At 38.4% G+C, this 12,868-nt stretch overlaps 1 protein-coding gene and 1 long non-coding RNA gene across 13 annotated transcripts; both read right to left on the bottom strand.

The window, feature by feature from the left end:
• Window positions 1-3,090: 3,090 nt before the first annotated feature.
• Window positions 3,091-6,478, bottom strand: LOC149050190 (uncharacterized). Of its 12 annotated transcripts, none has more exons than XR_016183604.1 (4): window positions 6,342-6,463; window positions 4,953-5,015; window positions 4,192-4,286; window positions 3,484-3,626 (listed from the first exon to the last, which is right to left on the bottom strand). It is a non-coding gene; the product is annotated as an uncharacterized LOC149050190 (long non-coding RNA). The 12 variants fall into 12 exon arrangements; XR_016183605.1 differs by having other exon boundaries at window positions 4,953-4,964; window positions 6,342-6,442; XR_016183602.1 differs by lacking the exon at window positions 4,953-5,015 and having other exon boundaries at window positions 3,091-3,626; window positions 4,192-4,386; window positions 6,342-6,466.
• A 1,688-nt stretch (window positions 6,479-8,166) lies between these two features.
• Window positions 8,167-12,466, bottom strand: LOC149050191 (uncharacterized). The gene is made up of 5 exons (XM_089196154.1): window positions 11,560-12,466; window positions 11,250-11,468; window positions 10,839-10,975; window positions 9,349-10,428; window positions 8,167-9,019 (listed from the first exon to the last, which is right to left on the bottom strand). Exons 1-5 carry the CDS (start codon window positions 11,750-11,752, stop codon window positions 8,303-8,305), a joined length of 2,346 nt encoding a protein of 781 aa, XP_089052280.1. The 5' UTR covers window positions 11,753-12,466; the 3' UTR covers window positions 8,167-8,302.
• Window positions 12,467-12,868: the final 402 nt, after the last annotated feature.

The following is a 12,868-nucleotide window of genomic DNA, read 5'->3' on the forward strand; positions in this document are numbered from 1 at the left end:
CACAATGATGTTAAGGGGAACTAGCCAAAATATGCAGAAAGAGAAACGCTGTGGACAGTTATCACTGATTCAAATTACAGAGAGCATACATATTTTAAGCGACATGACATCTTTTTTTTTTCAGTTTCTCTTCCAACACAGGCGGCCCAAGCTCCAGCTGTGAGATGATTATCTTGCGAAATAAGAGTCATGGCGATAAGAGTTTTTATGAGAATATTTACGACCGCTCTTAGGAATAAAAAAATACAGTCAAATTCTCAATAAAAATACCTCACTTTACTTTCACAGTGCATTGCTTGTTATCTGACCGCTTGCTATGTTAAAGAGAACCCATTTTTAGCGAGTTATCCATTTCTAGGTTTACTACATTGGAGAAGCTTCTTCTTATAATTTCGCCATGACGCTTATTTTGCAAGACGATCATCTCACCTGCAGCTGGAGCTTGCGCCGCCTGTGCTTCCATAAGTTAATTGTTGACTGTCTTATGATATGTTCAACTGATCTACCAAAGACATCACCATGATCTTTTAATAGATCCTGATGTTGTTCTTAAATTGTGATAAAGGAATCGTAAAAAGTATTCGTAACTTAACTTTGTCCTGACGACTTCTAGTTCTTATTACCGAAAATTGGACCATATTGTCTAAAAAATTCTCATTTCCTGTTATGTGTGATTAATTTTAATATGTGTTCACCTTTGGGTAAATTTCTAGCTCGCTGCCTCATATATTTCAGTGGCAGGCTTCGCCAACCCTTTGTAATGTCCGGCTTCATTAACAACATCGAACTCGTAACAGTTTGCATTATGACTTAGCAGGATTGACAATGTATGGAAGTTTGTGAAACAGGAGGAATCCTAGTATTCCGGTGAAAAATACTATGGATGCTTGACACAAGAGTGTAACTTTTGGCTCGCCCTGACACATCTGAACATCGGCGATGGTCACAAATTGTGCGTGACTGCACTTAAGTTCATTAACCACACGTCTACTTAACCCTTAAAATCCCAGAAGTGATTAACATCCCTAAAATATCCATACATTATTCAGCAAAAAGATGATGAGAACACTCAAACTTATCATTTATTAATATTTCCTTTGCTACATTTGTTCTTAATTCGATAACTTCTTAAATTATTCTTTATTTGGATTGTTTGTTTGTTTCGTTGCGCCCAAATGTTGAGCAATCCTTTTGTTTACCTGCAATCGTTTGTTTAAACTCGAAAGGTCAAATCTGATGACTGGAGAATCAGCAAACTTTAATCTTTTTTAAGTTCTTGCGTAATTTGATAAGAGGAATTTATATAAATTTAAAAAGTATAAGAAAATAGAAAATTATAGTCATTTTAAGATTAATTTATAAGGTCCTATCTCTCTTGCTGCGGTATAACCTCCTTCCCAAGCTTTCAGTCATCTGAAAGTTTAAGGCCTGTTTACATGAAGATGGGGACCCCACGTAACCCGCCTAGGTGGGGTAACCCGCCCATCTTTAAAATCTCTTGTTTTATCTCAATCACGTTTACATGATAAGTGGGGTGAGCATTTGCCATGTAAATGTCTCAAGGTGGGGTAACCCGCCTGCAAAAATTTTTTTTGGGATCACTTTCTGAAGGAGCTTAGACACCAGGCTCAACTAGGGAACCAAGCCTTTTGATGACGTAAACAATTTTTCACTCACCACCCCCGACTGGTTGAAGTGTAGTTGGAGGGGGACAGGGAAGGAAACATTTTTGTTACTTGCGCGGGAAAAAAACAAATGAGAAGTTATCTATTACCTTTTTTTTGTTGTTGTAATTTTCCAGAAAAAACAAATGGGAAGTTATCTGTTACCTTTTTTTGTGTAATTTTCGCGGGAAATAATATTACCTTATCTCGCTCCGCTCCGTACATATACGAATCTTCTGCCTTTGGTTATAATACACTTTCTTCGTTAATTCTAAATATTACTCACGGTCAAATGGATCCAAAGGGAATTTCAAACCTTGGAAATACTTGCTTTCTGAATAGTGTCTTGCAAGCTCTGCTCTCAGTGACATGTTTTTCCGAAGGGCTTACTGGATTGCAGCACAATCACAAGAAGTGCACCTCATCTAAAACAGGTCTTGAAAATGTATTCAATATTATTTTAGCACGTCAAAATAACATTGATATTGGAGTGGAAGACATAAAATCCCAGCAGGCAAACAACATCAACCCATCGGTGAACTGTGTAATTGAACCAAGTACTTTTTTGATGAACCGCAAAATTCGTCATCAGTGTGGTAATCCGCTTAGTTATTCTTGACATTAAGCTTATTTCGACTTTATGAAACAATTAAAATACGTATATTAAAATACGTATTTGACAACTGGATAATCTTGTTAGAACGTCACAGGAAGTTGTACCTTGTACGGAGCTACGAGTAAAATGTTTAAGGCCTTTTCACTGTTTATGGCGGTAAATTTATATTAGTCCTGGAAGCTTTGCAAGTCGTAGTTCTTTGCTCGATTATTTTTTGACACTGTTGTGTTGCGCGTTCATCTAAAATGTGCGTGTACGAGTACTAGGAGTGCAAAGAGTGAAAACGGTACGCAAACCTAACACTTTCGACCCCTCCCCATCCCCCTCCCCCAGCCCCACCCTCTGGACAAATGAGTAGTTTCTGGACCATATTGACTTGATAATCTTGGTAACTCCTAAATAGACTATGCCAATTTCCTGTGGATTAAATTAATTACAATCACAAACCTGTAGAAAGCAAAATTAAATCCAGGAATGGTGTCCCTGCCACATGGAAATTTTTGTTTTTGGTTTCTTTTTTTTTCTGAGGGGGGGTAGAGTTCAACCCCCCCTCCCCTTTGAAAAATTCATTTCATGTCAAGCATTTCCTTAAAAAATTTTGGCACTTTTGGACCCCCTCTCCCCTGGAATTTTCAATGATCCTACTTGGGGTGGGAGTGTGTTGATCTTTCAATTCTTTCTAGAACTACACCTTTACTACACATTCTTTCTTACAAAAAGTGAATTTTGTGGTCAAAATGATCTCTATAATAATCACCTCCACCCTTACATTTTTCTTTTGCATGTGGGAGAATAAACATTGACATTGACAACAATGACAACAGTTCTATTTGCACTCAACATTTACATTTTTAGTTTAGCCAATAACTACAAGAAAAGTCAAATACTCATCACAAAGACAAGCTACCATAGTATTTCTTATACCCAATCACACACTTTATTAGTCAGTATTATTAAAACATTTATCCTGTTCCATTAGTGGTGTTTGTCTATTCATTCTTAAGGGTTGTACTATACAGAGCTTCCTGAAGGACTATTCTAACCCAGTGGAGCTGGAATCATCTTATTACTGTAGCAGGTAACAAATTTTAATAGCATTAAACCTAACACCAAAAGGACACACAAATACAACTATTTGTTTGATAACTGCTACAGTGCTTAACACTATAAACTACAATGCACAAAGCAGACTATTTTCTTCCAGTGCAAGAAATTAGGAATGTCAAAGCTACTACAATTGTACAAATTCAAGTTCTTATGCATGGATTGAAAAGAGTAGGAGATGCAGTCCCTGTTGCTGTGGTCTGGTCTCTGTGTCTGTGTGTTGTGAAGAATACAATTCATTCCTGTAATCAATTGAGAAAAGGCAAATAATGAAATAAAAATTCATACAAATACAAAATGCAATAAGTCCACATTAGCTTATTTGCTGCCTTCAATACAACATCATTTAACAAATAAAGAGATAATGATGACAACAAGGATGATGATGGTAATGATGGTGATGGTGATGTCAAGGATCATGGTTAGTGGTATAGGAGACTGACTGGGTGACCTCCAGTAACTAGAAGATGAAGAAGCAACAGTATGTGTAATGCCTCATTCCATGCTGTCTAGTTACTTGAAAAACTAGTAGCCCCCTGCCCCCCTCCCCTTGCTGATTCCTGTCTATATATAATGAATTGCACAAATATTAAATTATGCATTCTTTCATTTTTACTACATCAGTTGCTCCCAGAGTACTGATGCATGGAAGAGGCTAGTCACATGCCAGGCACCTCTGTCATTTTGCATTCAAATGGTAAGATTTCAAAATGATGGAAAAAAACTTCACAACTTAATAGATTACAAAGAGAAAGTGTTATTGTCCATGAGGGTACCACCATTTCTTCTGGTCATTATGTGTGTTACCTAAAAAGAGAAGAGAGGTGGTATTTTTCAAGTGATACCACAGTTCGACAGTCTTCACATCTTGAAGCTACAAGCCAGGAAGCATATCTCCTCTTCTATGAAAAAGATGAGGTTGAAGACATGCAAGAGGTTACACATATTTCTTCTATGTCTATTAAGGTCCAAAACTGTCTACCACAGATGCCCAGTATGCCTCTAAAAAGGAAGAAGTTTCCTGTCAAGTTTTGTCTTCCACCTGGTTACTATGCATTAAAGGCTGAAAAACCTGGCATTTTCAAGACAGCTACTGGAAGTATACCCTGGAAATATTCTACACTGGATGTAGCATCAGTATTAGCAAAGCAGAGGGAATTGCCATGGCTGGGGTCCAAATCTCAGGGAATCCTAGAATTAAAGCATGGGAGCCAACTGATGTTGAAAAGCTCCTTCCAGCTAAACACAAGATAAGTGACGGCAAACTTTCCAATTTTGTGATAGACTATATTTTTCTACTGATAGAAAGTCAGTCTCAAGCCAGTAACAAGAAAGTTTTTACTGTCAACTCCGATGTTTATAATAACATGGCACAATTCTTAATGAATATTTTCTTGAAGCATAAGTATGACTTGCTTTATGAGAACATTTCAGCAGCAGACATGATTCTGTGCCCAGTACTGCATGGATCATATATTATCAGAGAGAAGCCAACATGAAAGTTCGTAAAAAATTCAACAATCAGAAAAGAAGAAGGAATCTTTCACACAATGTTAGAAAGAACTTACCAAATGCTGGGCCTAAAAGATAGAGCAATCATTGGAATGAGTTCTGAATCCATTTTTACAGAGCTATAAAAATGGAAAGAACTTAGCAATACCCCATTGGACACAACCATTTTTCCTAACAGCTGTCTAAAATTATTGAAGCAATAACAGTAGCTGCTTTCATCTGAACTGATTTTTATCTAATCAATGCCAGCACATGAATACTCAGAGAAGTTGGAGTAGTTTCATTGCAAATTTTTCAATATTCTTTGCAGCAAAGGATGGGAAAAATTAATTATTATAAATAATTATTATCATCATTATCATTGTTATCATTGTTATCATTGTTATCATTATTATCACTATTATCATTATTATTATTGTGTTTCAAACTTTACCACTTCCCTTCCCCAAAGCAGCTACATGTATACAATACAGGGCCTTTTAAAAAGTCCTCAATGTTTAATGCCTCGAGGCTTGCTGGTTTGGCAGTCAGTGGAAAGATAATGAAAGAAATACATTCAGCTGGATTTATATGATTATAATTAACATTCAAATATTGATTCTAACTCTGCACTGACTCAGGATATAAAAAACAAGACATTGATTGCATTATATATGGTGGCTTGATGCAAATGAGCCAAGAGAGCTTTTTTTTTTCCAGGTACATGATCATAAAAAAGCCCCATGTTCTATAGTTGTAAGTCATAGAGTGAAATTCAGTACTTTAACTATATTCAGTAGACCTCAATGCAGTTTTCAACACCACCTTAATGTCAAATAATTTTTGTGACAATTCTGTTATCATAAAAATATCAGTAATACTGCAAATTTCAGCAACAGTTGTACACGTTATAGGAAAATGATTCTTCTGTAAAAAATTTTTCTTCTAGCAGACTTAAATTTTCTGAAAAAAATAACATACAATGTATGGAAAAACTATCACAAACAACAGGGCAGATTCAAGGAAAGGTACAGCCATAGCCAGTATGAAGCAAACATCCCCACCACTCCCAAAATGCATTATCAGTTGCCTCAGATGTCCAGGCTGTCCAGGGAACAATTTAAACGTTAAATAAGTACAGTTTTGCGTATTCCGATTAATTACTGCTAGGTGCATTATTTTATGACAACGTACTTTAACAATGACATGTAAATGAGTTGCGGGGTATTCTGAAGTTGCTCCAACAAGTTAGGTATATATATATATATTTCATATCACAAAAGCAAATAATTTCTGGTGTTATCGCTAATTGGGATATCAGATCAAGAAAGTATAAGGTTATTAATAAAGAGTTTAATTTTGGCTGAAGGTTTTTCGAGTTATTAATTTGACAATTCACTGTACGTTGTAAAATTACAAAGCAAAACACTAAATTTAGGTTGAAAAACACTAAAATACTTACTTACCTTCGGTCTCAAAACGTTTTTCACTATACTGCTGTAAAAATTTGAGTTTGTGTTTACTACAAGCCGATGTTTCTTGTATACTCCAATGTGACGACATAAGCAAGTGGCAAAAAAGGTCACGCAAGCAAGCAAAGGCCTGGGCACAAATTCAGTAGGCTTGGCTACTGAGTTGAGCCTGGTTTCTAAGCTCCTTCAGAAAGTGATCCCAAAAAAAATTTTTGCAACCCGCCTAGCTGGGCTGGTGTTCATATTACAAAAATAGCGAAATACGAGTGTGTTAAAACTTTGTACATTTTCTAGCCGTCTCATGCAGAGCTTAAGAATGGCTGCCTGTCAGGATCGAGAATTGTCCGTCAACGACCATTTTGGTGAATTGCTCATATTTTGCTCAAAGATACCCTTTGATAAACTATTTTCAAAAATCATCTTTTTAAGTTTCAGCGATTATTAAATTTTCATAAATTTGCGAAAGTCTGAAAACGCGGTTTTCAGGCTTCCGGAGCTCAGGCTCCGCATGACGCACAGTCAAAAATTAACTGCAAAAACCAAGCCCCGTTTAAGGATGAAAATGGAATCAATCAACACCAAACTTCACACGATTTTAGGACAGCTATTCTCATTCAATTCTAGTGAGTGATTTTTTTTGGGCACATCGATTTTGGGATTACTTAAGCACTTGAAAGAACATCCTCACAGACCGCGTAAAATGGCAGCGAAAAGCGGGTGATATTTCACGCGAAAAAAATGTACCTGGTACCACATATTTTAGATTTTCAACAACATATTCGTGAAATATTGCTATTTTCCATTCACTGTGGAAAGTGTGATGCTCGGAATCGCATTGCTTCCCTTCGAAAATGGCAGAAGTGTTTGTGACTTGAGCGAGCAAAATGATGCAAAGTGTGTAAACAAATAACAAGGTAATTTAATCATATCGAGTTGCTAAATCTCCAAATTAAATCCGGCCTCTGCTGTGTCGGTTTGTAGCTCGAAAAATGTAAAGTGACAAGTAAATTGTTCCGTAAGATATTTGAAAAGGTTCTACAAAATATTTTTTGGCTAAAAATCTGCAAGTGAAGTACATATTACATTAGCACCAACTCACATTCAAGTAATGCAAAAGATACATTCGAGAGAAGCTACTTAGTAGATTAGTACTTGATTCCATGCTGATAAATTAGATATTTTTTTATCTTTTACTTTGAGAACTCATTTTCTGTAGGTTTAAATACATGGAAAGGCGACTTTTGACCTTCAAAGTAATTAAATGCAAGGCGACGGTTCTTGTTATCCTAGTGATTACAAATGTCACGCAACGTAACGCCATTGGAAACGTGTAGGGGGTGCTGAAACATACCTGCGTAGAAACCGCAAATGAAATAATTATGTCGTTAAATTATAGAAAGAAATCCCGCATTTCAAAATGAGCGGAAAGAAATGTAGGTTGAATACTCTCACGTCTGTCAGTTTGCATGTGTCGGCTACCAGATGAGTAAACTTCATTACCGATGTGAAGACCAGAAAAGGAAAGTGAGGGTCAATATTGGCATGATTAAAAGAAAAACAGAACAAAACGAAAGAACTTCTAATTACTCTACGAGCTTTGTAAATGAGATAACTAGTAACTGACGATTAGGAACGAGTCACCGTTAATTCGTTTCTTCCTCACTTTTCTATTCTGCTGAACTAAAGAGAAAGTCAGCATCACGATGACTTTTGGCAAGTACATTTGCTGACAATCTCTTTTAGTAGAGCCAAGTACGGGGCCTTTTTACGCATGGGCTTTGATGGTATATGGTTTGCACATCGTCTGGCGTTTCTTCGATGGTATCCAGAGAAACCACTCGTACACCTTCCAAACCGCCATGGGATAGCAGAGCTTCCTTCAGGTCGCTGGCGGTGCAGACATCGTGGCCTTCATTAATAAACGCCCTAATGTGGCCTTTACAGCTCGCAGCTAGTCAATCTGCAGCCCCTTTCCCGCCTTGCGGGTCGCTGAAATCAACGCGGACTATCTTCACCCCGGTGTTCGCTGAAATTTCTTGGCACTTCGTTAACGTGCGGGAGGAGTGGTAACAGCCGGCTTTATCTTGCCTGAAGTAGGCCTTGTTGATTTCAGGATACTCTTGCTTCAATGTGGCTAGAACATGTTGCATAATCGCGGTAACAGCAGAACTCCCTTGGGTACAGGACTGAATCACATGGATAAAGGCTTGCCACTGTAGCACACCCTCTATTCGTCTGTATACCACAGATATGTGCCAAGAAATACCCCGCTCACCAAACCAGTCTGTCTGTGACTCGCGATATCTCTGAAGCAAGAACTTCATGGCCCAGTCATTTACAATGAATGCTGTTCCAGAATTAAGGGCATCGATGACGTCCAAACGAGCCTGATCTTGATGGGTCGACCTCAGCAAATGGTACTTCCATGACTGGATGGCAAGCGTAGCAGAGCTAACGAGAAACAAAGCTTCGTCTTTGTCTTCTTCTGTGGTAAAAGATGCTTCATCGACCGCAGTAGATATGTCGTTCAGGGTCGAATGCAAGCTTTCACATTGGTCACAGAGCTCGTCATGGTTGTGTTTGCATTGCTGCCGCAGGTCAGAATCTTCGGTGTCACTCAGAGCAAATACACTGCAATGACTTGCAACGGGAGAGGAAGAGATCACGTGAACCTGAGTGAAAATAGGAAACACAGCTTGACACAAAGCATGGATTACCATGTTACTGCAACATTAACGACAAAAAATATATGCAATAGGTATGCTTCATGTTATCTAAATCGAATAACCTCAATAATCTGAGAAGATAAAATCTATTACAAAGCATAATTTATACTGATAAAAAACGAATACCAAGAGCAAAAACCGACGTATATTGCCCAGTCAGGGTGGACCTGTCATTGGAACGGTGCTATACTTCCATCCATTTGCGAAATAAGATCACCCTGCTTGAAAAACATAATCCAATTTTCTTGGAACTCTTGACACTTTCGGTTGCTTACCTTGAAATCACCCTTCAGGTAGAATTTGGCCACCTTTAATGATTTCACGTATCGCACTTGCCACTCCTTTCCAAGACCAAGCTCCCCCAATTGAAGAACCAAGCCTTCTAGTTCATCGAACGCACGCGCCCCATCTGCTGCAAAATAGTCAAGGCCTTGGAGAGACTTTCTGGTCGAGGCCTTGCATTCATTTAAAACACGCAGCATCGTCCGCTCGCTGAACGCCTCAAATCCAGTCTCTTTGCAGTACTGGGTATACTGACGCACTATCCTTTGCGGTATCATGGTGCGAATAACATTGGGTACTTCAACCAGTTGTCCAGAGGAGAGCTTCAGTGTTTTTTGTCCAAATGGCAGATCTTGCACCAAATGGGGGCTTGTTATATAAGATAAGAAGTGATCCAGTTGTCTTGGGTCGACTCTTATCTTTGATGAAGGCTGGGGGGTCACTGAAGTGCCGCTTCCGTGCTGAAGACGATGCAGATTAGCTATGGTAAAACGATATCTACTTAAGCCAGGTATGAATCTCGAGATATCATTATAATTGGAAACACCACACATCATCGAAAGAATTTGCCATCTTGTGTCCCACCCATGGGCTTTGTCATATGCCTCAGCTAAGACCTGGAGGTAGCATTTGGAAGTTTCGGAGAGTTCGTCCAGCCCGAGTGCTTCGTTCATGGCAGGATAAGAGACGACTGCTTGCCAAAGAGAACCTGCACAACTGGGTGTTAGGTCGTGGAGCACAGAAGAAAAAATCTCTGCGGTTCGTCTAGTATACCGAAGCTTAGTGCTGTCACTGGCCTTTTCCCACTCAACCCAAGGTTGAGAGACAGGTTCAATGTTTTTGGACACCAGATACTCGTTCAACTTTTCACGGGAATTTGGCTTTGAGGTGATGCTCTCTTCACTCGTTGAGGAGACGAGGCTTGCAGTATCGGGACTGAGAAACGTCTCATCATCCTTCAACCCCTGGGATGATATTTCCAGAAACATCAAGTCCGTCTCTAGACCATCAGAAGATGACTCACTGCCAGCACTTGATTCCTCTCCTGGACGGTCTATTTCCATCTCATGAACCTACGAAAAGGTTTGCTCTATAAGCATCAAATCTTTAAAACCGATTTCTTTGTATATGTTTGTAGGGAATCAGTTTCGGGTAATAAAAAATCTCAGCAGCACCAGGTACTGTTGCGATACATCAAGAAAACAAACAAATTTGGGACAGGAATTAGCCTACCAAAGTGCGGCATAGCACCCCTCCCCTTTCCCACCCCTCAAATAAAAAAAAGTGACCAAAAAGCAGTGAGTTTACTGGTCAACGAAGGAGCCTTGTCCCAGATTAACAACTGTGTTTGTCACGCTGTGTTTGTGTTTGTCACGTGTTTTTTCTTCCTCGATTTTTTTTCCAATTTCTATGCTCTTCTAAAAATGACTATTTTCCTTTTAAAAAACAAGATTGAGATCATCAATTCATATTTGAAGCTTACCATTGTCTGTTGTTCAGGTATCTGCACCACTCGAGGCTCTTTAGGGGTAGACACAGTACTTGCTCCAGCGCCCTCCGCCGGCGTCTGTTCATCTGCAACTTGCCTGCAGATAAACTCGTCGCATCGCCTACAAATTGCTTTTATTAAAAAAAAGCAAAGTAAATAACTCATATCAACTACTATTTCTAGGTATAAAGTAATCAATCTGTCATCAATCAATGGATTATCAGCTACTCAGACGAGAAAAAAACGTTGGCAATATAAATTGCAAAGTTTCCTCACAAATATAAAATTTGCAAGCTTGAGAAAGTTGAAACTTATAGTGCTTTTTTTTTGTGTAAGGTATTACAAATAAACGTGAGAAAAAGCAATTTCATGAGAACATCTATCAACAGAAGCAATTCAACTTACGCGACCCAACTGAAACTAAGGTGTTGGTGTTGCAAAAAATATACATCGATTTTCGGCTATCCACACGGTTGCTTCCTTTGGCACTTGAGGACTTATGTGTCGCTAGATCCTTTGGAATTGCACAAAGGGTTTTCCTAGTCCTCCAACGTATGCCAAAGTCTGCCCTATGGCGTGGGCAAATAGTCAGGGTAAGATGCTTTTGCTCAAATGAGAAAACACCTGTAAAAAATATAACACCAATTAAATCTGTTGCAGCACTCATTCATAAGCACAATGAAGTTACCTGAAAACACACAAAATCAATATTTACCGGCTCTAGCTAATAGCAGCTTCATTTCAGTTCTAGAACCTTCATCTGCACTCAGTCCAAGAGTCGATAGATATCCAGTTACATCTTTCGTGCAATCCTCGAGTGTAATGCATTCCACCTGACCAGGATAATCAGGAGATCGCCCGCAAGGGGTCACCTTACCAACTAGCGTTATATAGCTACAGAGAGCCATAAAATGACAAGAAATAATAACTTCTGATGAGAGCACGTATGAAAGCTCAAGACTCGTCCGTGAAATAACTTTCCTTAGATCTGTTACGAAATTTCAACCATTTGCGCAAGAGCTTCGTGGGCAGTGATGACGTGACAGGCTTTACCACGAGAGAAAATTGTGTTTGAATTACAGCATCTTAGTCAAGATGGTGCGAGATGTAAGAAGCTCAATGAGATTGAAGTATAATAGTGTTATCGTGTAGTTATCAGACCTTGAGTAAAGTTTTTGTTTTCAGTCTTTGGTATATTTCATGATGACAGCCCATTTAGGGTCTCATGTGGTGCGGCCAGTGTTTGTTGGGACCGGATGTCGGTTAATTATGATAAATAGGAATAATTCGCGTTAATACACTGAACTGCTTGTAAAGAATGCTGTTCTCCTTCTGTATTCGCTGGAATTCTTGATTTATATATACATATATATCTAAAACAAACTAAAACGAAGCCCTTGCAGCTGAAATGTTTAAGAGTCATTCAACAGACTGATCAATTGTCACAATTTTCGTAATCGTAATACTTGTAATGGTGATCGATGAAATGACTGTAAGAACATTTTCGACGGTGATTTTATTTTCTCTCAGCTCTCACACAACTCTGAATGTACGACTTCACTATAACTCAATATTTTGTGGAATACAAGTCAAACATTTCCGGAATTAAAGTTTATTTTAAAACCTTTTTCCACCAGGGAAGGAATGATAAGATTAGCGTTTGTTTACACAACACACATCATTTTGCTCGCTCTGGACACAAACATTTGTAGTATTTTCGAAAGGAAGTGGTCCGATTCAAAGCATCAAAGTTTACTCAGGCAATAAATAGTATCATTATATTACGAATATCAAGTTAAAAAATTTAAAAATGAGGTACCAGGTACACTTTTATCGCGTTAAATTTAACCTATTTTTTGCTCTCATATCAAGCGCTATTTGAGGGTGTTGCTAAGAAGACTTAAAAATTCTCAGTATCAATGTGTACAGAAAAATTAACATAGTGAAAATGGATGGGAAGGCTTTTTCTTATATCGTGTGAAGTTTGGTGTTAATTGAATTCATTTTAAGCCTTCAACGGAGCT

Source organism: Pocillopora damicornis, chromosome 2 (assembly GCF_964200805.1).
Source record: "Pocillopora damicornis chromosome 2, jaPocDami1.2, whole genome shotgun sequence".
Lineage (NCBI taxonomy): Eukaryota > Metazoa > Cnidaria > Anthozoa > Scleractinia > Pocilloporidae > Pocillopora > Pocillopora damicornis.

Coding starts and splice junctions, on each gene's coding strand:
- LOC149050191 (XM_089196154.1), bottom strand. CDS start 11,752: ATGGCTCTCTGTAGCTATATAACGCTAGTTGGTAAGGTGACCCCTTGC. Junction 10,429..10,838: donor TACCTGAACAACAGACAATG/GTAAGCTTCAAA, acceptor ACCTTTTCGTAG/GTTCATGAGATGGAAATAGA. Junction 9,020..9,348: donor ACCTGAAGGGTGATTTCAAG/GTAAGCAACCGA, acceptor ATTTTCACTCAG/GTTCACGTGATCTCTTCCTC.